This window comes from Schistocerca cancellata, chromosome 3 (genome assembly GCF_023864275.1).
Source record: "Schistocerca cancellata isolate TAMUIC-IGC-003103 chromosome 3, iqSchCanc2.1, whole genome shotgun sequence".
Classification (NCBI taxonomy): domain Eukaryota; kingdom Metazoa; phylum Arthropoda; class Insecta; order Orthoptera; family Acrididae; genus Schistocerca; species Schistocerca cancellata.
This window is the reverse complement of record NC_064628.1, coordinates 439,748,039-439,775,017: the sequence shown is the minus strand read 5'-3', so window position 1 is coordinate 439,775,017 and position 26,979 is coordinate 439,748,039. Positions and strand designations below refer to the sequence as shown.

The 26,979-nt window shown below is 40.8% G+C and overlaps 1 protein-coding gene across 1 annotated transcript in view; it reads right to left on the bottom strand.

Moving 5' to 3' along the window:
- The window catches only part of LOC126176356 (uncharacterized), a 120,225-nt gene that overhangs the window by 8,057 nt on the left and 85,189 nt on the right, over nt 1-26,979 (bottom strand). The window contains exons 3-4 of the mRNA XM_049923510.1: nt 14,812-14,976; nt 497-591 (exon numbers count right to left, since the gene is read on the bottom strand). Of these exons, the coding sequence (XP_049779467.1) occupies nt 497-591; nt 14,812-14,976 (260 nt within the window). The remainder of the gene's footprint in view (nt 1-496; nt 592-14,811; nt 14,977-26,979) is intronic.

The window sequence follows — 26,979 nt, the reverse complement described above, 5'->3', positions numbered from 1 at the left end:
TTATTTTCAAGAAATGAGAACATCTTGCAGATGCAATTCAAGAACAATGACCAGAAAGACTTTGTGAAATGATACTACTCCAAGATAATGACCACCCACATTCTGTTAGAGTGACAAAAAATACTATACAGGAGTTGGATTGGAAAGTCATTCTGCACCCACCTTATTCACCTGATCTTGCAACCTCAGATTTTCACCTTTCCTGTTCTGTATTGAACAACCTTCAAGGAACTTCCTTTTTTGATGACAATGCACTCTGAACATGGATCAACAAGGTCTTCACCTCAAAACTGTGTTATTTCTTCAGTTGCAGAACCAAAAAGTTACCCCAGAGTTGTCAACACTGTTGTAAATAGTGATGTCTCTGTTTTAATTTGTTAAACTTATGGCAAAGTGCATCAAATTTATGCACTCACCCAATAATAAAGAATTACAGCAGGTTGTGCTGATTTACACATTCATGCATAAGTACAGAAGTCAAAGAAATAATACAGACCTGTATGTAAAATGACTCCCCCCTGGTGACCCTGAAGCTATCTTTGCGGTCTGTTTGCAGAGCAAACAGTCCGGCAGCAGCAATCGCCAGAAGTGCTGAAAAACAAGATTTATTTTCCTGTAACAATTCTTTCATATTTTGATGCATTTTATTATTTCTTACATATGGATTTATTCTGTGCAGAGCTTCCATCTAAATTCCTCATCATGTTGGAATGCATATTATCTTTATATTACTATGTAATACTGCCAGCAAATAAAATTTTGCCTGCAAATTTATTAAAACGAGTTTTGTCTCCACATTCTTAAATGACGAAGAATGCAGTCATCACTGAAATACAGGCTTCACAATTAGATATACAAAACTGAGTTTTTCGTGGCAATTTATTGATATATTGCCTGTTGGCTTTCGCCTCAGGACCTTCAGCTAATGTAAATTGAAAGTGTTGTCACTTCAATGTTTGAGACTTTTTCATTGCTCTTTATAGCTGTGGTTCTTCGCTTAAATCTGCTTTAGTCATTCACTGCAGCAAGAGAATCCAGGCTCATTTTACCTTTAGCATTTCTTGTTCACAAACATGACAATACTTTTAACAGGAAAGTAGGAAGCTTCAAGGTAAATGGATCCTGGATTCCCATGCTACAGCAAATGACTAATAGCAGGTAACAAGGTGAAAACAACAGTGTTGATTATCAAGGAAAAGTTCTCATATACTGGCATGCTACAAACCTATAATCTTTTGCCTGCAGATTCTATTCCAGTCTGCCACCAGCAACGAAGGATGAACCTTTGGCAATGTCAGCCACTTGTGCTGGTAAAAAATCAGAACTGTTCAATGTTGGCCGAAGATCCTGAGACAAAACCCAACAGGTAGTGTAAAACTTAGCAAAGGTAACGGAACGATATAAAAGTTGTTGGCCTACAGAGTGAATTTTTTAGGGTACGTAATAAATGTTCCAAGTGAACAAAATCAGAATAATAATAATAATATTAATACGGTAATCAAAGTTCTATATTTTTCAAAGTAGTAAATTTACAAATATGATTGATGTAAGAACAGAACTGTGAACTTACTGAGTTTACATTACGCATACCAGTTAGCATTACAAGTGCAGTGACTTGACAAAATGGCAACAAAGCGTCTGTTGGGCTATGCGATATGTCTATGTTTCACAACAGTGCAGCATGCATTCAGGAGGAAGATGGGGCAAGATGGCGACCTGTGAAAGTCATTCATGTGGTTATGTCTCAATAACATCAAAATACGATAGTGATGTGTGTAAAATCTGTGAAAAAAGGTATACTGTGCATTGACTGCAAGGGCTGGTACCACAAAAAATGTGTAAAAGTGGACCTGAAATATATAAAAGACGAACATTAGTGGACATGCTTTCAGTGCCTGGAAGTAATGGACACTCTAATCTCAAAAGAAAAAATTGTAAGTGTGTTAACAGACGATCTGGAGACAATCAGTTCAAAATACAGCAAACTTGAGAGTAAGTATAAAGAGCTCGATTTGAAACATAACGCACTCTCTCGGGAACACCATCTATCACAAGAAAACGTTACGATTACCGGTTATTCCGCGCAGAAAATGTGGCGTGTGCCGAGCAAAACTTGCAAATAATTTCAGCATGTACAGCTGACAAACAACTTTTCAGCACTAGACATTGGCCATGATAATAAAACCAGAGCAGGAAAACAGAAAAACAATGAAAACACTCCCGAAAAAAAATCAAAATGTACACCGATGGTCATGGAAAAAACCTCCGCCCATGCTTACGTGAGAGTATGCATTCAAAACATTCGGTTTTCGCGAAATTAAAGTCTAGTGCCAAGTCAAATGTAGTGCTGGAAAATACTGCAACGGATGCAAGCTAACTAAAAAGAGACGATCACGCCGTGCTTATTGGCGGCGGAAACGATGTATATGCAAGCGAAAGCAAGACTGCCCTGCTATGTTTCCGAAACATATTGCCAAAATTGTTTACTACAAATGTTGTTGTCACCACAGCTGTTCCAGTGCGACATGATCTGCCAATATGGTCGTGTGTAGACGAAGAAGTGACGTTGTACCTACAATTCTGAGTTTAAAAAATGGTGTGACAAATTTAACTACGTAGAATTGGTAGACCTTAGTGAAATGAACCATGATGGTCACGCAGACCACGCCTACACCTAAATAGAAAAGGAAAGCCGTGTAAAAGGAAGTTTCTCAGTTACGTGAACTGTTCTACAAACCTAGCAAAGAAGCGGATCCTATTGCCCTAGATTACAAACAAGAAGTTTTTTTTTTTTTTTTTTTTTTTTTTTTTTGGAATGAAGGGTCACCATACCAGTGTCCAGGGAAGTAGTATTTGCAGCATCAATAGCAAAAGTAGTGCAAACATCAACAGTAGATCTGACAGCAGCACCTGGACCTATGTTAAGAAGCACTAAGAACAGGGCGCCCTCACAGAAGGGCCAAAATTTTTGATACCAAGCGGGAGGGAAAAACCAGTATAATAAATAGAGCAATAGATTCAAAGAAATTCAATTTAAAAATACTGCATCAAAATGTTCAATTTGCATCCAACAAGTCAGAAGATTTAGAAGTGTTATTAGCTGCTGAAGCGTCCAACATTTTCATAATAACTGAGCTTGGTTTAAAGGAGAATGAATTAAAGTTCTTCAATCTAATGGGACATAAAAATGTAGCATATTATTGCAGAACTGTACGTAAAAGTGTGAGATTAGCAATATATGTAGACAGCAAAGTAGGGGATTGCACTCCACAGATCACAAACTGTACAGAATTTTGCTTTGAATCAGCATCAGTACAAATAAACTTCGTGGAGGAAAAATGCCTTGTAAGAGGAATATACCGATCACCTAGCTCATACATAGAAAGTTTTTACTGGAAAATGGTGTGCTACTGCATAAAGTCACAAAGCAATAAACTTATGTAATAATAGCTGGTGACTTAAATATGCTTAATGCCAGTGGCTACACAAAAAGTTTTCAAGACATTTTAAGGACATAAAAATCTCCAGTGTCATGGAACAAATCCAACAAGACATGCAGAAACATCTAGCTCATTAATAGACCACGTCCTGTAAAATATACCTAAAGACAGACAAAAAGTTCAAGTTATAAATACTATTGTTGTAGACCATTTTGGACAAAAATTAAGATCACATAAAAACTGAGGAAAATGTAGTGGCTGAATTTAGACAAATTAACCTTAGAAATCTGAGAAGGCTAGAATTTTTGCGAAAAGAAGAAAAGTGGGATGATATCTATATAGACGACAATGTAGGAAAGAGCTGGGAATCTTCTGTGTTGTATTAAGCACCATATAGATACAACTTGTCCTAAAATATGCAGAACTGTTAGGGGTAACCCAAACAAAAAAATTGTTCACCACAGAAATTAAAAAAGCTAGAGATGAACTGACTCAACTCTTTGAAACATATCATGAGGCATACAAGTGTAGGAAGAAAGCGTACATTAGCATGATAAGGGAAGCAAAGGCCAGCCACCAAAAACCTGAAATACAATCTTCTTCTAACATCTCTAAAACAGTCTGGAATTATATAATTGAAAGCAGAAAAGAATCACATGCCTTTAAAGATACAAACACAGCATTGACAAGGGAAGGGAAAGAAGTGACCGATTCACAAGTGTGCAATATTTTCAACCAGCACTATTATATAGCTATAGTGGAGAAACTTCTAAAACAAGACACATCAGTAACAAAAAGAATGCAAAGTCCCAAAAAGGTGGCCAAGAGTTTATAACTCCTCCCTACAGATAAATATGAAGTTTTTAAAAAAAATTGGAGAACTAAAAAATAAAAATGCAGAAGGTCTGGATGGCATGCCAGTAAAAACGGTCAAACACTGTGCTAGTCTTGCTGAGCCTCTAGCATTCCTGATAAATTTAATAATGAACCAAGGAGTATTCGCAAAATGTTTAAAGATGAGTAATGTTGTGCCAGTATTCAAAGGAGAGGATAAAGGAGACTCCAGAAACTATAGGCCCATAATTATCACACCTGTTCTGTCTAAAATAGTAAAAGCAGTGATTAAAGATGGATTTATAAACTTCATAGAGAAGCATAACAACTTAAATGAGGCACAACAAGGATTTAAGAAGGGAAGATTCACCAAGACTTCAATGACAAACTTCATAACACACATCAGTGAGGCATTGGATCATCAAAAGAAAGTATCCACTGTCTATTTAGATATTTCAAAAGCTTTTGACTGTGTCTGGCATAAAACTCTTCTATAGGAACTGGACTTCCTTGGCATAAGAGGGAAAGCTGCTGATATTATATTAAAAAAAAAAAACTTTGTTGAAAATGGGCAACAGAGTGTTGAAATAAAACATAAATCTGGAAATACAGAGATAAATGTCTACTCTGGTTTTCTGCAGCTAAAAATGGAGTAACTCAGGATTCAGTACTAAGACCTCTGGTTTTTATATTATGCATAAATGATATGCCCACTGCTGTAAATGAAAAAAATGATCATGTATGCTGATGAATACCTTAATGATCAACAGGAAGAATATTATGTGTAGAAAATTCGAAATGAACAGAACAAACAGAGTAGAGGAATTTACTCTGGGTATGGGAATGTACATTTAGAATCAGTGGACTGTAACAAATTTCTGGGTATAGACATGGACAAATTTCTGATGTGGGAAAACCACATTGACAGGATCTGTTCCAAAAAAAGTACAAACATATTTTAATGAAAAAAATGTGCTATATGATGGACACAGAAACCTTACTTAAAATGTACTATGGACTTATTTTTCCATAAATATTGTACTGTATCTCAATACAGGGTGGTGCAGCGGATGTACATGTATAAAGAATTCTAAAACTTCAAACGAAAGCCATTAGATGCATGGCTAAACTAAGGCCTCCAGGAATTCTACAAAAACAAATTCAAGGAATTTAAAATATTAACTGTACCTAGTTTCTACATATATGAGACAATATTTCTTCTAGTGGTAAATTATACAGCACCTCTAAACAGAGACTTTCATGACCACAACAGAAGAAAGAGAGAAAATTACCACATCTATGGCAAAAGATTGAAAATGACAGACAGGGACCCTACAACTGCAGGGAACTTATTTTATAAGAGACTACCATTTAGCATTAAGAGCATAAAAGAACTGAGCACCTTCAAAAGAATACTCAAGGAACACCTCATCTTTGAATGCTGGTATGAGATGAAATTGTACTTGTTGGAAAACTCAAGGAACACCTCATCTCTGAATGCTGGTATGAGGTGAAATTGTACTTGTTGTAAAATCCATAGGACAAATGTTAAGTTGGAATGTCAAATTTTCCTGAAAGAATGAAAAGGAAAACAAAGTGTCGTGCTGAAAAGATGTAGCGTTACAATAATGCATAAACGTCCTAATATTTCTATACAGTGGGTTTAACATAGATGAACTAAAAAATTAGTCTTCAGTTCTTCTAATTGTATTATTTATTATTATTAGCAGTATGACAAAAAAGAAAAAAAACAGACTGTAGACTTTGTCTATGTGTGCTAGACTGTTACGTAAATCAACACAGGCTATCATGTATCACTCAGTAAAAGTATTATCAGTAAACATTACTAAAGAATTATTTCATGTATCAAATGACAAATTTCCAAGAAATTTGTTTGTTTCTGTATACATTTGGAACATAACATGTCTAAAATCATTGTAAAACTGATCAATGGACAAAAAAGTAACTATAACTATGTATCCAGAGCGCTGTGCATTGGTATCAACAGTTTAGCGACACTAGTTGCCCTTATAAACAGAAACGTACCAGTTGTCCAAGTGCATTAGGTGAAAACGTGAGGGAAGTTTCACAAGCAATGTAAAAAAATCGATTTCCCTTGCAATGCACGAACTTGGCATATCACAGAAAACAGTGTTGAAGATTTTGTGACTGTGGTTGCATTTCAAACCATACCATTTACAGCAGATTCAACAATTAAACCAGAAGATTATGGCTGGTGTCTCCAGTTTTGAATCACAATGCAGGAAGCGCTTTAGGATGAACATTTCCCCTCCAAGCTTATATTCAGTAATGAAGCAACTTCCACCCATCTGGGAAGGTTAATTACCACAATGTGAGAGTGTGTGTCACTTAACATCCTTATCAGATTGTGGCGCATGAATGAGATTTGCTGAAGGTTAATGTTTTCTGTGCAGTGTCACAGACAAAGCTGTGTGGGCCATTTTTCTTTTGTGAAAAGACTGCGATGGGAACCACTTACCTCGATATGTTGCAGTTGTGCTTGTTTTCACAACTGCCAGCTGATTCTGAGAATTTCATCTTACAAAAAGATGGGTCACCCTCTGATTGGAGCATTACTGTTCATCGCTACCTAAACTAAGAACTTAGGAATCACTGGACTGGACTTAGTGATGAAGATGATGTGGCTCAGTTCCCTTGGTCCTGAGGTCACCTGACCTAATGCTTTGTGACTTTTTCCTTTCAGGGTACATTTATGATTAATAACCCTGTTTACATACCCCACTGCCACGACCACTTGAACATCTTAGAGTCCTCATCAATGTTGTTGTTATGATCCCCAGGATGTTGTTGTATTAGGTACTGTTGTGAGACCATAGGGACACTCTTAAGACATTTGTGGAGTGTAAAAATGCAAACATCGAGAGCTTATGGTTCTCTTCATGCCTGAATCGTATTTAGCGTGTAATACTTTTGAAAATATGGAACTTTGGAAACAAATGAGCCTTGTGTAGTAGACCTGTATTTACTACTTTATTAATTGTGAATTCTGTCAAATTTTTGACAAACTGGTTCTATGCTGCAATGTCTTGCAAAAATCCTGATGAAACAACACTTAAGAAAGTGTTACAATATATACAGGGGTGACGAAAGTCGAAGGACAGCGATAAGCATATATACAATTATGTGGTAGTATTACATACATAAGGTATAAAAGTGCAGTATACTTGTGGGGCTGTCATTTGTACTCAGTTGATTCATGTGAGGTGGTATCCAACATAATCGTGGCCACACGACGAGAATTAACAGACTTTGAACACAAAGTGGTAATTGGTGCTAGAAGCATGGGACGTTACACTTCGGAAATCATTAGGGAATTCAATATTCCGAGATCCACAGAGTCAGGAATGTGCTGAGAATATCAAATTTTAGGCATTAGCTCTCACCACATACAATGCACTGGTAGACAGGCTGTACTTAACGACTTAGAGAAGCGGCGTTCGTGTAGACTTGTCAGTTCTAAAAGACAAGCAACACTGCAGAAATCAATGTGGGATGCACAAAAAATGTGTCCATTAGGTCAGTACGGCGAAATATGGCATTAATGGGCTATGGCAGTAGACAACGAGCCGAGTGGCTTTGCTAACAGGAAAACATCGCCTGCAGCGTCTTTCCTGGGCTTGTGACCATATTGGTTGGTTGCTAGACGACTGGAAAACTGTGGCCTGTTCATATGAGTCCCAATTTCAGTTGGTAAGAGCTGTTTGAGTGCGAAAGTCATGGACTCAAGTTATTAACAAGACATTGTCCAAGCTGGTGGTGACTCTACAATGGTGTGGGTTGTGTTTACATTGAATGGACTTGGTTCTCTGGTTCAACTGGAATTTTTATGGATGACAACACACAATGCCACCTGGCCATACTTGTTTGCAATTGGTTTGAAGAACATTTTGGACAATTCGGGTGAATGAATTGGCCACCCAGATCGCCCAACGCGAGTCCCATCAAATATGTATGGGACATAATCGAGAGGTCGTTCATGCACAAAAAACTGCACCAGCATGGCATGGCATGGCATGGCATGGCATGGCACCAGCATGGCTCAGTATTTCTTCAGGGGAATTCCAACAGTTTGTTGCATTTATGCCATATCTAGTTGCTTCTCTATGCCATGCAAACGGAGGTCCTACACGATATCAGGAGGTACCTCATTACCTTTGTCACCTCAGTGTATTGTATACTGAAGAAAATGTGAAGTACATCAATGAATTATGAAAACTTCTTACATTTTTATCACAAAATTGAAATGTTTCTCAATTAAAAACTACCTTTGTTCTTCTTAATAATTTTGAGCAATAACACCATGAATTATTATTCTGACCTAGAACCTCTAACAAATATTCACACTTGTTAAACAGAATGGAGCTGGAAATATTATATTATATATAATCTGAAGAAATGTGCTTCCATACATAAAATAAATGAAAGGCAACCATCATCTTTAGTGGGCTGATATGTAGCACACAGACACACATATCAGAACACAGTATTAACTAGCTTTTAAGCCCTTGCTTTTCTTCTGGCAGAAAGTTCACATTAATCACCCCCACCCAAATACACACTACTGCAGCTGTGGTGACGGCTATGGTAGCGGGCATTCGGATGTTTGTGTTGTTGTGCACGAATGTGTGTACTTTCTAACAGAAGAAGTGCCAGGTCTTGAAAGCTAGTTAATACTTTGTTCTGTTACGTGTGTGTAGATGCCGTACATCAGTCTGCTTCCTGAGAGACAATCTCCACTCCTTCCAAATTAATGATATAAATGTAGACCAGATATGGCTTGAATTCAGAGAAATAGTATCGGCAGCAACTGAGAGATTTATACCAAATAAATTAACAAACGACGGAGCTGATCCTCCGTGGTACACAAAACGGGTCAGATCACTGTTGCAGAAACAACGAAACAAACATGCCAAATTTAAACAGACGCAAAATCCTCAAGAATGGCAATCTTTTACATAAGCTCGAAATTTAGCGCGGACTTCAATGGGAGATGCTTATAACAGTTTCCACAACGAAACTTTGTTTCGAAACCTGGCAGAAAATCCAAAGAGATTCTGGTCGTATGTGAATTATGTTACCGACAAGAAACAATCAGTGCCTTCTCTGCGCGATAGCAATGGAGATATCATCGAAGACTGTGCTGCCAAAGCAGAGTTACTAAACACAGCCTTCCGAAATGCCTTCGCAAAAGAAGACGAAGTAAATATTCCAGAATTAGAATCGAGAACAGCTGCCAACATGAGTGACGTAGAAGTAAATATCCTCGGAGTAGTGAAGCAACTTAAATCACTTAATAAAAGCAAGTCTTCTGGTCCAGACTGGATACCAGTTAGTTTCCTTTCAGAGTATGCTGATGCATTAGTTCCATAGTTGACAATCATATACAACCGTTCGCTCGACGAAAGATCCGTACCCAAAGACTGGAAAGTTGCACAGGTCACGCCAATATTCAAGAAAGATAGTAGGAGTAATCTACTTAATTACAGGCCCATGTCATTAACGTCGATACGCAGCAGTATTCTGGAACATATATTGTGTTCGAACATTATGAATTACCTCGAAGAAAACAGTCTACTGAGACGTAGTCAACATGGGTTTAGAAAACATCGTTCATGTAAAACGCAACTACCGGCCTTTGTGACCGAGCGGTTCTAGGCGCTTCAGTCCGGAACCGCGCTGCTGCTAAGGTCGCAGGTTCGAATTCTGCCTCTGGCATGGATGTGTGTGATGTCCTTAGGTTAATTAGGTTTAAGTAGCTCTAAGTCTAGGGGACTGATGACCTCAGATGTTAAGTCCCATTGTGCTTAGAGCCATTTGAATTTGAAACACAACGAGTTCTTTATTCGCATGAAGTGTTGAGTGCTATTGACGAGGGATTTCAGTTCGATTCAGTATTTCTGGATTTCCAGAAGGCTTTTGACACTGTACCACACAAGAGTCTTATAGTGAAATTGAGTGCTTATGGAATATCGTCTATTATGTGACTGGATTAATGACTTCCTGTCAGAGAGGTCACAGTTCGTAGTAATTGACGGAAAGTCATCGAGTAAAACAGAAGGGATTTCTGGCGTTCCCCAAGGTAGTGTTGTAGTCCCTTTGCTGTTCCTTATCTATATAAACGATTTGGGAGACAATCTGAGCAGCCGTCTTAGTTTGTTAGCAGATGACGCTGTCGTTTATCGACTAACAAAGTCATCAGAAGATCAAAACAAACTGCAAAACGATTTAGAAAAGACATCTGAATGGTGAGAAAATTTTCAGTCGACCCTAAATAACGAAAAAGTGTGAGGTCATCCACACGAGTGCTAAAAGGAATTCGTTAAACTTCGGTTACAACATAAATCAGTCAAATCTAAAAGTCGTAAATTCAACTAAATACATAGGTATTACAATTACGAACAACTTAAATTGGAAGGAACACACAGAAAACGTTGTGAGGAAGGCTAACCAAAGACTGCGTTTTATTGGCAGGACACAGAAAATGTAACAGATCTACCGGCCGGAGTGGCCGTGCGGTTCTAGGCGCTACAGTCTGGAACCGAGCGACCACTACGGTCGCAGGTTCGAATCCTGCATCGGGCATGGATGTGTGTGTTATGTCCTTAGGTTAGTTAGGTTTAATTAGTTCTAAGTTCTAGGCGACTGATGGCCTCAGAAGTTAAGTCGCATAGTGTTCAGAGCCATTTGAACCATTTTGTAACAGATCTAGTAAGGAGACTGCCTACACTACGCTTGTCCGTCCTGTTTTAGAAGCCTGCTGCGCGGTGTGGGATCCTTACTAGATAGGATTGACAGATTGCATCGAAAAAGTTCAAAGAAAGGCAGCACGTTTTGTATTATTGCGTAATATGGGAGAGGGTGTCACTGAAATGATACAGGATTTGGGCTGGACGTCATGAAAAGAAAGGTGTTTTTCGTTGCGATGGAATCTTCTCATGAAATTCCAATCACCAACTTTCTCCTCCGTATGCGAAAATATATTGTTGACACCGACCTACATATCACCATGATAAAACAAGGGAAATCAGAGCTCGTACGGAAAGGTATAGGTGTTCGTTCTTTCCGTGCGCTATACGAAATTGGAATAACAGAGAATTGTAAAGGTGGTTCGATGAACCGTCTGCCAGGCACTTAAATGTGATTTGCCGAGTATACATGTAGATGTAGATGTAGATGTAAAGGTGAATGGTTGCCTTTACTTTATTTTGCATATTGTTACATTCAGGAATTTCTATTATTCTTATACAAAAGTGACACCAGTTGTTTGTAAAAAAAGCAATTTTATTTTAAAATTGAGCTGTGTGATAGCAAGCTGATATACCTGATTATTTTTGTAAGACATTAGTTGTTTGTTTACATGTTCATTTGACACTTGACTGAGATACTGTACAGCAATGAAGGAAATTAATTTAAATTTTATTAAATTAATTTGTGTTTAAATTTTTTCACACATCAATTCATATAATGAAAAAATTACTTTATCAATAGAAGTACTGCGCTGGAGTTATTTTGTATTAAACACACAACAAGTTTACAAACAATTGCTTAATGAAGTTGAAGGAGCTGCTGTAAGCATCATATTCAGCTCACTTTCAACTTTCACTACGCTTCCTGCAAGGCTTGTTGTGTCATTGGGCAAATGAGCAAAGAGTTTTATAGCACATTATGCATACCTTTATGAGCTTAAGTCAGTTAATTACTTACATATTCCAGCATCACAGTTGTGATCTCTCCCCATGATGTGGCATGTGTAACTTGTTTACATGTGAAAAATGGGAACATGCTGACATTTATACGATTGTAATTTATGTCACTTTTTCACATGCTGACAGTCTCCTCCTCCAAAGCACTCTCACACATTTCAATGTATATAATTTTGCCTGGGTTCTATGTTAAGCTGACAGAAAAATCTCAGCACCAAAAAATAATTAATGTAAAGAAATTTTTGCGTTATACTGTTGGAAATCACCCCCTCGAATACTGTTCATGAATGACAGCACAACAGATCGAATCACCAGATTGATGTACAAATTTGCAGGCAGGGTGCATGGGATGACCATGAGAGTGCTGCTGTTGTCATATGAAATCACACTGCAGACCATAACTCCAGATGTAGGTCCACTGTGTCTAGCACACAAACTGGTTGCTTTCAGGCCCATAAGTGGCCTTTTCTAACCAACACATGGCTGTCCTGAGTAGGTCACAGGAGAAGGTAAAACATTATCTTTAGATTCACAAGTAGATATAATGCTCTCTCTAGATTTACAAGTAGAGATTGGGGGACATTTTAGCTGCGCTTCAGGTATCAGTGCCAAGGCACAGTGATCTAGCACAAGACTGGGGTCTTGTCTGTTCAGGTTGGAATCCCACTGCTACCATCTTTATCAAATTTTACTTTATTTCTTGTAATGTTAAATTATTAATTATAGAACTCGTATACATTTAAACAGTTCCGTTTTTGTGCATAAAATTGATATATTCGGTTTAGTTATGACTAGTACCCTTGTACGTCCAATGGCTATAGGTGATTTTAAAAAGGCGAGTATAAGAGGAAATTTAATATGAAAGTGTATGAAAAGAGCTGGACCAGTGGATGTGATGTTCTCAATGCACTTTTTTGCTTCCCACAGTGGGGTACAGGGGTAGTGGAAGATGTAGGACATATTAATGGATTACCAAAAAAAGCGTTGTGGAAATCGTAAAAATATAAACAATATAATTGATCAAGTGTATTAAGTAAAGCTAGTAGCACAAAATCATTAAGTCGTCCCTATCGTGACGACGTAGTGAAATAGAACCTGTTTATTTTTGTAATATCGTAGCAGACTGGCAAAATTTTACATGAGCCGCCTCCGGAATCCGAGAAAATAGAAATTCCTAGAGTGGACACCTTTTTCGACCTTCAAGCTTCACTTTTCTTCTCTGACTTTTTACTCGTTCCAGTTATTACATTTGGGTCCACACACAAAGCACAGATAATCACTTCTACAGTCTGGAATTTGCTATGTTCTTCAGGATCGCTCTGCCATGTAAAACTGATCGTAATCGGATAAGACCACCACAGCGCTTGTTTGTGTAAAGAGATAAACAACTGTTGCGATTAAGTCTTCAGCAAAGAGAGGGGGAGTGTCCTAGTGGGAACTGGAGGAGGATGTTGGCCGGGTATACTGAAGCCTTATTTATATTTCACTGCAAGCGAGTCATCGGAGTATACTGGGGATGGAGCTCACGAGAAATACGGGCTCCACAATGAATTTGTGATGTCACAATAGCCGTCTTGTCCACTATATTTTGCGGACACTTGGCTCCGTGCAACGCCCACAGGAAATCAGTATGACAATGAAAAGGTGCCCACTAAATGTCTTAACTTTGTCGTGTGCTATCGAGAGCTTGCATGCATTGAAATGTGCAGTTAAGAATTATTAAACTCGTCTGAGATAGTTGCTAGCTCCTCGCCGGAGATGGCTGCTGACACTCACAAGACCTGCTGTGTCACATGCTGCCTTGAATGCGCCACAGTCTGTCTTTCTCTTGGGTCTGCGAATTTGTGATGGTCTCTGCACTCCTGGGCATTGGCCAGGTCCTTCCTGCAGCTGGATGATGGCTACACCAGGAAGTGACAAATTATTGAACACTACTCTACCACATTTACATAAAGGTGCACATCAATACTGACTGTACCTGGCTCAAGGAAATGACGAATCTTTCGTCAACAACATGATGGACTGTCAATCCCAAGTTATGTAGTGATTGTTAAAGCCACAAGTTTCCCGTCATTCTCTGCAATGTTATAGCTAAATCACGGACATTATTGGTAGAGACATATGAAAATTCTGTAATGAAGTGAAATCTTTAGCCCCAGATTCCAGAAGGGCGTATCAGTGTCCCTTTTTGCTGCCCCTCCCCCCCTCTCCTTCTTGTCCGCAGCTCATGGTCTAGAACCTAGCGTTGCTGTCTTTGGATCATGGGATCAAATGGTTCAAATGGCTCTGAGCACTATGGGACTTAACTTCTGAGGTCATCAGTCCCTTAGAACTTAGAACTACTTAAACCTAACTAACATAAGGACATCACACATACCCATGCCCGAGGCAGGATTCGAACCTGCGACCGTAGCAGTCGCGCGGTTCCAGACTGTAGCACCTAGAGCCGCTCGGCCACCCCGGCCGGCGATCATGGGATCCCAGGACCGATTGTCAGCCACGTCGGGGATTTTCTTCACCTGGGGACTGGGTGTTCTTGTCGTTCTCATAATTTCTTCACCTTTAGGGGAAAGTGGAGAGACTGGACAGTGAAACGATTGGGAATTTGTACAGACGCTGATAACCACACAATTGAGCACCCCACAAACCAAATACCATCATCATCATTATCACCCCCTCTCTCTTTCCCTTTGTGGGCAATTTAGGATACGGTACACGGTATCCGTGCCGAATATCACCCTTGATATCTAATGTAACGAAAAATGAGTGTATGTGAGATTATGATTACTTACTGGCAAGGAGAGCGAGCGCCAGTTTGGCGATGACGACGGCGCTGTAGGGCATGCAGATCTGGTCCTTGGACGCCACCATCGCCATCTGCAGCACGCTCATCACGCAGAAGACGCCCAGCGACGCCACGCCGATTGCCGCCACCACCCCCGCGAAGTAGACGGCATCTGCGAACACGTATTCTCAACATCACCACCAGAAATGATATAGGTGACACAGAAAACTTACATACAGTATTCCAGAGAATTGACGGCTTTCCACGCGCTTCTAGACGCTTATGAGAGTCCTGCAATGAGAAAACTCTATACCCCAGATTCCGGCGGGCGGAACGAGGGGGCCCAGAAGCACCCACTCCGGACTCCTCCCGCCACCCCACTGTCCTAGCGGACGTCTGTGGCTCACTAGGAACAATTCTTAAACCATTTTTTTGTTACTGAATTGCGTTTGTATGATGTTAAACTTTGCAGAAGGTCAAGTTCTACGCTAGGTCAGTTTTGATTTTGTTTTCTACTTGCCGTTTCTTTCGCCTTTCACAACGTTTGTTAATGTGTAAAACGCTGAGTTATTTAAGTTTAGGATTCGGCTTAAAACTACACTACTGACCATTAAAATTGCTATACCAAGAAGAAATGCAGATGATAAACGGGTATTCATTGGACAAATATATTATACTAGAACTGACATGTGATTACATTTTCATGCAATTTGGGTCATAGATCCTGAGAAATCAGTACCAAGAACAACCACCTGTGGCCGTAATAACGGCCTTGATGCGCCTGGGCATTGAGTCAAACAGAGCTTGGATTGCGTGTACAGGTACAGCTGCCCATGCAGCTTCAAAACGATACCACACTTCATCAAGAATAGAGACTGGCGTGTAACCAATGGCACCCCATACCATCACGCCGGGTGATACTCCAGTATGGCGATGACGAATACACGCTTCCAATGTGCGTTCACCGCGATGTCGCCAAGCACGGATGCGACCATCATGATGCTGTTAACAGAACCTGGATTCATCCGAAAAAAAAATGACGTTTTGCCATTCGTGCACCCAGGTTCGTCATTGAGTACACCACCGCAGGCGCTCCTGTCTTTGGTGCAGCGTCAAGGGTAATCGCAGCCGTGGTCTCCGAGCTGATAGTCCATGCTGCTGCAAACGTCGTCGAACTGTTCGTGCGGATGTTGTCTTGCAAACGTCCCCATCTGTTGACTCAGGGATCGAGACGTAGCTGAACGATCCGTTATAGCCAAGCGGATAAGATGCCTGTCATCTCGACTGCTAGTGATACGAGGCCGTTGGGATCCAGCAGGGCGTTCCGTATTACTCTCCTGAATCCACCGATTCCATATTCTGCTAACAGTCATTGGATCTGGACCAACGCGAGCAGCAATGTCGCGATACGATAAACCGCAATCGCGATAGGCTACAATCCGACCTTTATCAAAGTCGGAAAGGTGATGGTATGCATTTCTCCTCCTTACACGAGGCATCACAACAACGTTTCACCAGGCAACGCCGGTCAACTGCTGTTTGTGTATGAGAAATCGGTTGGAAACTTTCCTCATGTCAGCACGTTGTAGGTGTCGCCACCGGCGCCAACCTTGTGTGAATGCTCTGAAAAGCTAATCATTTGCATATCACAGCATCTTCTTCCTGTTGGTTAAATTTCGCGTCTGTAGCACGTCATCTTCGTGGTGTAGCAATTTTAATGGCCAGTAGTGTATATTGCGCTGCAATTACCATACTCTCAGTATTTGTCTTGGACAACATAGCTGTCAGCGCATCGGCCGAGGACTCTGAAACGCATGACACTATATTTTTAGGAGAAGAGCCTACAAACAAATTCCTGTGCTTACAGAAAATGGAGCTAATAGGAATCACAGTACAATGCGGGTGGCATTCATTAAGAACTTATTTCTACAAAAACTGTTAAAATTGGAGTAAATTTACAAAGTGATAGCTTGAAAACGCGATTTTTTTCGTGTCTTTTAGTTGTAGTACACCAATTTCTTTCTCTACTTTGAGTACTACCATTCCTACTTCACGTTCTGCGAGCGATTACTGTCTTTTATTACTTGTTTTCTAGAGGCACTCAGTCTTTTGTTAAAGCTGTATTTCATATCGAGAATATTTCCTGCTTTGTTTAAATTAGTGGAACAAGAGTCTGGCGTTGCAGATTCTGTAACAGAATGCTGGTTTGCATTTTGCACAATTGCCTTTAATTATACACGCGATTTATTGCTGCCACAGTTAAGTTACATTATCGTTCTTTCCAGTTCAGCGTAAACATTCTCTTTTTTGTCCTCTTTTTATTGCCATCACCCAAGAGAACAACACTTTCATTTGAAGTTACAGTCGTTTCCTCATTTACTGTCGTCCAGAATGAACTGCTACTTTCAGTGTTATTTTAGTCTATCAGAACTAGGTCATAACGAATAATATTTTGAACTACCTTATACGCAGTAAATTTGTCTAAAAAAATCCGAGTGTACGGTATTAAAATCGCCGAATATGTCTTCGAGACGGAAATTCGGATCATTATCGTAGTGGCTGGGAATAGAAATAAATTGTGCCTTCAGGGATGAGAAAATACCCAGATCATCAACACTAGTTGGAAACGAGACCGAGTGTAGACTGGGGAGTCTATGGATTCATTTCAGGGTGTACAGACAGACAGTCTTCCGAAGTACTTTTGAGCACGTTTTCCGGAAACTATCTTGAGCAACTAGTTCGCCTGCCAACGCGCAGTGGAAATATCTTAGTCCTTGTAGCTACAAACAGGCCGGACCTTGTCGATGGCGTTATTATAGAGACGGGGATAGCGATATGATGTCATCATATGGAATATGGTTACGGAAGTTAATAAATCAGTCACGAACGTTAGAAGAGTGTTTCCGCTAGAAAGAGCAGGAAAGCAGTTGTTAGCGTCTCACTTAGACAATGAACTGACATTAGTTCCAGTATGACGGACATACGGGGATTATGGACAAAGTTTAAACAGATTATATATCGTGCTCTGGTCAAGCATGTGCCTAGTAAGTGAATTAAGGACAGAAAAGACGCACCGTGGCTTAACAACGAAATTCGGAAAAGGCTGAGGAAGCAAAGGTTGCTGCAGTCGGCTCAAAAGAGAACGCGCAAATGACGGCGGACAAAGGTTGACAGAGATTCGCGCGTCTGTGAAAAGATCAATGCGAGAATCATACAGCTACCACCGTCATACCTTAGCAAAAGATCTGGCCGCGAACTGAGAAAATTCCAGTCCTTTGTAAAATCGCTAAGCTCGTCTAAAACTTCCATCTAGTTATTCGTTGAGCAGTCTGATGTGGCAATCGGAAACATCAAACTAAACGCCAAGTTTTAAATCTCGCGTTTAAGAACTCGTTCACGCAGGATAATCGTATAAGCCATATCGTCGTTTAACCATCGCACGGAGTGTCGTGTGGATGAAATAGTAATAAGCACCCCTGGCGTCGAGAAACAACTGAAGATTCGGATGGAATCCTATACGGCTTTGGTCCCCTACGTAGCTTACATTTACATATTGCTAATCTCTCACCCAGCGCAAAGTCCCAAGTGACTGGAAGAAAGCACAGGTGACTCTTTTGTATAAGAAGGGTGAAAGAATGGAACCGCAAAATTACAGACCCGTATCCATAACATCGGTTTACTGCAGAATGCTTGAACGTATTCTAGTTTCGAATATGGCAAATTTTCTAGAGACCGAAAGGCACAGTTTTAGAAAGCATCGCTCGTCCGAAACTCAACTTGCCCTTTTTGACACGATACATCGCGAACTATTTGGATGACGGGCAACATGCAGACTCCGTATTTCTACATTTCCGAGAAGTATTTATAACACGGTGGCCCCTCTGTACATTGTTGACGAAGGTACGAGGATATGCAGTGGGTTCCCAGATATGCGAGTGGTTTGAAGACTTCTTAAGTAGTATAACTCATTATGTTGGCCTCGACGGCAGGTGTTCATGAGAGAGAAGGTTATCGTCAGGAGTGCCCCAGTAAGTATGATAGGACCGCTGTTGTTTTCTATATACATAAATGAACTGGCGGACAGAGTGGTTGTTTGCTGTTAATGATTTGGTGTACGGGAAGGTGTCGAGGTTGAGTTACTGTAAGTGGATACAAGATGACTTAGCGAAAATTTCTACATTTCTAGTTGGTGTGAAGAATGGCAGCTAGCTCTAAATGTAGAAAAATGTAAGTTAAGCGGATTAGCTTTCAAAACAAACCCATAATGTTCAGATACAGCATTAATAGTTTCCTGCCTGACACAGTCACGTCATTTAAATATATGGGGGTATCGTTGCAAAGCAATATGGAATGGAACGAGCATGTGATGATTGTGATAGGGAAGTCTAATGATCGATTTTGGTTTTTTTGGGAGAATTTTAGGCAGGTGTGGCTATCTGTAAAGGAGACTGCAATGGGACGCTAGTGAGACCTGTTCTTGACTATTTCTCGATGTTTGGAATCCGCACCGAGTCAAATTAAAGGAAGAGATCGAAGCTATTCAGAGGCTAGTTGCTGGACTTGTTACCGCAAGTATTAAGGAGATGCTTCGAAATCTCTGATTGGAATCCCTGGAGGGAAAGCGACGATCTTTTCGGGGAGAGACCGCAGCTCGTGGTCGTGCGGTAGCGTTCTCGCTTCCCGCACCCGGCTTCCCGGGTTCGATTCCCGGCGGGGTCAGGGATTTTCTCTGCCTCGTGATGACTGGGTGTAGTGTGATGTCCTTAGGTTAGTTAGGTTTAAGTAGTTCTAAGTTCTAGGGGACTGATGACCACAGATGTTAAGTCCCATAGTGCTCAGAGCCATTTGAACCATTTTTTCGAGGAGAACCGGAATGTGAAGCTGACTGCAGAACGATTCTACTGCCGCCAAAATACATATCGCGTAAGGGCCACGAAGGTAAGATACGAGCAGTTAGGCCTCATACGGCGGCATATCAGACAGTCATTTTTTCTCACTGTATTTGCAAGTGGAACAGTAAAGGAAATGACTTTTAGTGATACATGATATTCTCCGCCATTCACCGTAAGGTAGCTTGTGGAATATGCATGTACATGTAGATGCAGATGCATTTAGCTTCTGTCCACTTTCTGTAACAGTGGGCGTGACGAAATTATCGCCTCCAGTTTTATGCATTTTAACCATGAAACGTTCTGACACTGTTTTTGGTCGAGTTTACACGGTACGTGTAATTACATGAAAACGAAATACAACAATTGTAAAGTGTGTCGTGAAATATACATTATGAGACACAAGTGCTTTCTTGGTCATCCTATTTTTATTGCCACAACATATTTTCAGAATTTTACAGTCACGTTTTATCCCTATGTTTTCTCAATTTAAGTCAACTGCAACTTCTTTCTACGCCTTTTCTTTGTTGACTGTAGCAACTTTATCATGCTTTTTCTCCTATTGTGTCCATATACTGCTCTAATACGATTTACAGCAATAAATCTGATGTGTCCTGTGTAGTGCATGCACTCAGTAGCTGATTGTCGCAGGTCGTACGCAATCAACATTTATTTTCATTTCACATCGAATGCAAGGCACAACTAATCTTGACTGTGTCACTCTATTATATACTAAACTTTAGCATAAGTTAATAACAGATAAACATTAAGATTATCTGGACTCTGTCCACGTACAAACAGTTCAAAGATAATAAGTTTTGCTGCGCGGAATTAGCCGAGCGGTCTAAGGCGCTGCCGCCGACTGTGCGGCTGATACTGGCGGAGGTTCGCGCCCTCCCTCGGGAATGGGTGTGTGTGTTTGTCCTTAGGATAATTTAGGTTAAGTAGTGTGTAAGCTTAGGGGTTGATGACCTTAGCAGTTAAGTCCCATAAGATTTCACACATATTTGAACACTTTTTTGATAGTAAGTTTCACTGAAGGAATCTTGATGAATCGAGTCACTAAACTAGTTTACAATAGGAATAAACATTCTTATACTCAATTAGCACTGGCACCTATTCCTGATGTACAATAAAGACAAAGTGCGTTCAGTAGTATCGTATCGTGACAGCAAAAACTGAGCACAGCTGACAGTGTAATTTCCACACACGAAATACCAGTTTTGGAGCACTGAGTCCACACTAGGCCAATTCAGAAGAGGCTAAGTTCCCTGGGCGACGGTTGGCTCCTCATACTGGCTGTAGCACCATTGAGGTGGGGCTGCTGCTGAAACTGCATGGTATAGATCCTGGCCCTTGCTCTGTACAGAAACTGCTTGTAGTTACTCAGCGAGCTGAACTACTGGAGAGTGGCTGGGCGACATTCTAAATACAAGCCAAGTGGAGTGATATCTGCTTGATATTTGGAAGCACAGTAGCGCAGTCGATTGTGGCGCTGTTGTCAGGGAGGTGCTGGTATCGAGGCTAGCGCCTCTCGTGGTGAACCTAGCACCACATGTTTCCGTGGTGCCGGCTGGAGCTCTGCTTCAGAAAAGACCAACGAATTTTGGACACACACCTGCCTGTTTTGGTTGACAAGCCGTATCTGCCGTACTATTGGCGTCTGGGTCTGCCAAGAGAGTGTCCCCTGTGGAGCTGAAAAGCAATACGGGTAGCTGTGGTCACAGGCGAAGGCCTTGGATACGATAAAATCTTTTTCAGCTAGGGAGAAGTTTGAGGATCACACCTTTTTCGGTTTTCTTTTCTCCATCTTCACTTTAGCTGCCTTCCCCTTCTTCCTCTTTTCTGTAACATTTTCACTCACTATCTCTGAGAGCTTGGCAGGCTGTTAACGAACAAATTTTGTTCTTTTCAGCGAAATATCGCAGTAGCTGAAAATTAAGTGGACTGCTAAATGATGAGGATCTCTGCAGAACTGGGCAGGAAAGGAATGTATGGACGACTAAATGACGAAGACCTCAACAGAACCGGCAAGGAAAGAAATCTATGAAAAACAGTGACCAGATGAAGGGACAGGATTATAGGTCGTCTGTTAAGACATCAGGAAATTAATTCCATGGTACTAGATTGAGTCGTAGAGGGTAAAAGGTGTAGGAGGAGGCAGAGATTGGAATACATCTAGCAAATAATTGAGGATTTAGGGTGTATTGCTAGAGATGAAGAGGTTGGCACCCGAGAGAGAGGGTCACAGTGGGCCACATCAAACAAGTCAGAAGACTGCTGGAAAATTGACAGCATCAGGCGGTATCTCACTTTAAAAGAATTCTTATGACCCTTCGACGCATTTTGAACAAATATCATAGATTAAAAGGAAATAACTGTGCGAATGAATGAGTCAGTTATGGTATCTGATTTACGTGTCATCTGTGACTCGGGACCAGAACAAAGACTAGACTGCAATCTTTAAAGCAAAATTGGAAATGTCAGAACTTACTTTTTGTAAAGTTTTGCATCCGAGCGATCTTAGACCGTCTCTGCAAACGTTAATCACTTGTTTACAGATAGTGATTCACAGCGTGCGAATCAGTTCTTCTGCTTTTTATATCAGGTACTTATTTCATGTTCCGCATATAATAATAAGACCTTCACTATGATGTAGAACGAGTCAGCTTTTCTATTATGCTACATTGCCATACTGATAAATCGGCATCGCACAGTCTATTAAGAGGACTTCTTAAGTTTTTTTACATGCGTGCACTGACTTATACTTGCGATTTTAGTTTTTAATTCTATTATTCATTACTTTTTTTACATTACTGGCTAGATGCTCAAAGATGCCTAAATACCTTATTCCCTTTGTGAGCCGTACTAAGGATGAGTGGTACAGCGCAAATGATTTCTCCTTCTAGTATTATAGGAGGGCAACATTGGCAGATACAATATTAAATGAATTAACAAGAGTAGTTGCATCGCATTTCTTCAATGTAGTCACCCGAAAGTTCTATCAACTTTTGCCAAATCTCGGGAAACCGCTGGGAACCGTTGGCACAGCGGTCCCTGTCGATTACAGCAACGGAGCTCCCTACTGCGCGGAGTGCAGATACCGCCTCAGAAAATCGGCGACCTCGGAGGGATTCCTTCAACTTCGTAAGTAGGTCGAAGTGACACGGACTCACGTGTGGTTAGTATGGATGGTGTTCCAAGATTTCCTAGTGGAACTTTTGCAACAAGAGATTGATTCATCATTCCCGACATGTCAAAGTGGGTTGTCATGCAACGCGGTAGGGCGCCCGTCTTACGATAAACATGGACATTTGCGCCGCGTAGCCACACGCAGATGTAGCTCCAGGAAACGGCAGTATTAGGCATCGTTGAAGATTTGTCCCTCATAGTCGTTGCCACAATCAGCAGAACCTTCACCTGACTGGGGTTCTGTTGAAACTTCTGTAGACATGCCGATCCTGGGCGACGTCATTCGTTCGATTGACGTTTTAATAGCGTCTCTAAGTTCGCGCCCACGTCTCGTAAATGGCGACAGTATGCTGCAGAAATACGTCTCCCTCGTTGCGATATCTGTCCAGGTTGATTCCAGCCAATGCATGTCGATGCCATTTCCGTGCGTCGGTGAGTCTTTGTCGAACCCAGCGGGACGCAGTTTTCTTCTTTTTAAGACATTTCGTCAGCATGTGCCACACCGTTTGATGACTAAACTCTACGAGTAATTCCAGGACAGTCCATCGACGGATTACGGAAACGAGACCACTCACGTCTGTCTGGCGTTGAGAAATGGTCGGTCGAACTGTACGGTCCAAATCCGCAGAGTCATACCGACCCGCAAGCTACGCCTTGACCCATCGTGCAACCGTCCTATACGGTAGTGCATTCTCGCCACAGGATTCACGTAATCCTCGATAACATTCTGATGCAGTTTAGTTCACGAACGTTGATCACCCTTTGAAAACACACTTCAGGAAACACAGCAGCACCACTCCCAACTGGATGCCCGTCAAATGCACACTACACATCGACAACAGCGCCGCCTGACCGCTCTCATATCCCATTTGCGCATGCCCAGTCTCTTGCTAGTGTCGGGACTACGTTGCCGCCTCTTCATTTACAGACCTGAATGTTATTATTTTTAAACTGTATTTTATTGTTGACAGATTTTATAAGGGAGTAAATGCAGTGTGAGGCTGTTGTCGGTATGTCCAAGTGTCAAAAGAGATGTCTTCAGGAGGTTCTAGAGTGGGAACCACATATCCTTCCACAGGTTTATGTGCAAGAAACACCTTTCTTCATTGCGAGTTACCTCAGAATATGAAGCCATAAGATACTGTTATTTTAATGTTCTGGCAATTGACTTACGACTTACTTAGGTGTGATCAAAAACTAATGGGAATTTCTGTGTTTCGCGAATAATTTTTATTTATTCACCAGCATGAACTTTGTCTCTCTCAAGTAATCCCCCTCATATATAATACACTAGTGCCAGTGCTTTTTCCAGTCTGGGAAGCACTTGGGGAACTCATCTTTCAGTATGGTGTTCAGGTCCTTCACCGATTCTATTTTCATCTCATCAGTGGCAGCAAAACGACGTCACTGCGTGGTTCTCTTCAGTCTTGGGAAAAGAAATAAGTCGCAGGGGGCCATTTCCGGAGAAAACGGTGGCCGAGGCATCATTACGGTTTTGCTTTTGGCCAAAAAATCGCGAACAAGCAGAGAGGTGTGAGCGGGGGCATTATCGTCATGCGTTTTCCAAGGGTGATTTTGACACAATTCTGGTCGTTTCCTTCGGATTATTTCACGAAAACGGCGCGCAAGTTCCATGTAGTAATCCTTATTGACTGTATGACTATAAGGCGGGAAATCATGATGATCCCGTTGTAATCGAAGAAAACAGTAAGAAAGACCTCCATACGCCATCGACTTCGCCGAAATTTTTTTTCCGTCTTGGCTCTAGGCAGTTTCTGTTGGGACGACTGGGCCTTGGTTTCGATGTCATACTCGTATACTCATGTTTCGCCACCTGTTATAACATTCTTTAGAAGTTCTAGATTGTTGTCGACTTCATTCAGCAGCTCCTGAGCGATGTCTACGCGACGTTGTTTTTAGTCGAAATTCAACCATTTCGGAACAAACTTTGCTGCTACATGTTTTACGCCCAAACAATCAGAAAAAGTGGCTTGGCATGAGCCAAAGGACATGCCGACATCATCAGCTATCTCTCTGACGGTGGTTCTGCGATTTTTCAAAACCATTTTTTTTTTTTGCTTTTTCCACATTGTTGTCAGTAATTGACGTGCTAGGGCGTCCAGGGCGGTCGTCGTCTTCAACGTCTTCTCGATTTTCTTTGAAACGTGTATACCATTCATAAACTCTTGTCTTACTCATAGTACATTCGCCAAAAGCCACAGTCAACACCGAACACGGCGCTGCAATTTACTCGATTTTTCAAGCAAAATTTAATGCACATTCGTTAACCCATCTTTTTCGAAAGTAAAAAATCGCTGAGTAGGTACTCGAAAACACGTGTAAGTTTTTCCACTATCGCCAATGAACTAAATATTCAAAACAGCTGAAAATGTAAACGTACATCATGAAAATGTGTACCAACAAGATAAAAGGTTTTGGAAATTGGATGTATAAAGCCGGGAAATTAAAAAACTCCCGTTACTTTTTGATCACACCTCGTATTGTCATTCGTCTTCTTGCTTCTCAGCACAGGTTGTTAAGTCTAAATTACAATCACATAATTTTGTGAACTCTTTTAAATGTTCTTATTGAGCGAACCAATCTTGTTACACAGAACACATTCTGGAGATTGCAGAGTGGCCGGCCAGAGTGGCCGAGGGGTTCTAAGCGCTACAGCCTGGAACCGCGCGACCGCTACGGTCGCAGGTTCGAATCCTGCCTCGGGCATGGATGTGTGTGATGTCCTTAGGTTAGTTAGGTTTAAGTAGTTCTAAGTTCTAGGGAACTGATGACCTCAGAAGTTAAGTCCCATAGTGCTCAGAGCCATTTGAACTGCAGAGTGGAGATCTTTTGCAGATGGGCGGCCAATCAGGGATGTCCAGTAGTCAAGCGGAATATGGCTGCTGCTTCTCTTCTTGGTCCATCAGGTACTAGCGAGTTGTCCATGACGTTTTTCCGATCTTTCCCTCACATGAATAGTACTGTATTGTTTTAATTCTTCTCGAAATGTGCTCTTAATACTGCGTTTCATTGCAAAATACGAAATCTTAGTTTTTCCAGTCTGTTTAATTTTTGTGCCTTTTTTGGCTAGAAAACTGCTCTTTCCTTATCATCTAAGCCTCAGCGAGATGGTACCATTGAAATGGAGTTGTCTTGTTGTTCTGTTGTAGACATTTAATTACGTCTTGAACTTCTTTTACTTGAACGATTTTTGGATTCTCTGTATTGATAACTACCGGTATTGCTGCTTTGGAATCACAGAATATAAATAATTTGTTGAATGTGTGTAAGTAGCGGTTCAGGTGATTTGTTTCAATCTGATGGCGTCCACTTCACCTTCAAAATTTGAGTGGTACTGTTCTCAAGTTTAATAGAAAGAGAAATTTTTTGTGTATATTCTTACACCAACGTTTTCTTCTTTTTCTATTAACGAGCCATCTGCGTAGATGAGGAGCCACTGGTCTTCATGGTGTCTATGATTTACTGTTTCCAATGCTGTAGCTCTCATTATTAACTTATCTGTATCACTTTTTTTTATAATTATCCAATACGTCTAGCTTGTGGATCCCGAATAACGTAAAAGATGTTCAAGATGCATTTCAGTACAAATGTATCCGGAGTTAAGCGATAAGATAGTACTATACAAAAATGGAAAAGCCAATTTTTCATTCTCATTTCCAGATTGGGATATCCATATCCAAAAATTTCAGAATTTATACGTGTAGGATCTGTAACAAGGTACGTCCAGTACAGGTTATTAAAAAATTCAAGTATTGAAGTTATTTGACAGGCTTGATTGTAATACTTGCATTGACAGCAGAGAGATATATAGAGAGATCTATTTCAGATTCTTGAATATGTGATGGAAGGTCATTCCTGTATCACAGTAGTGGTCCCAACATCGATCCCTGTAGTACACCTGTAGTGTCTGTTCCCCATTCTAAAGATGCTAAAACTACCACCACGACAAATCCTGGGCACGAATGTGTGAACTGAAATAAGTGGCCAGGTGCGAAGAAAGTCGTTTCGGTCATATTTCACGCCGGCAAGGCACGCCGTCGCTGACAGGTGTTGCTGGCGCACGCGCTAACTGG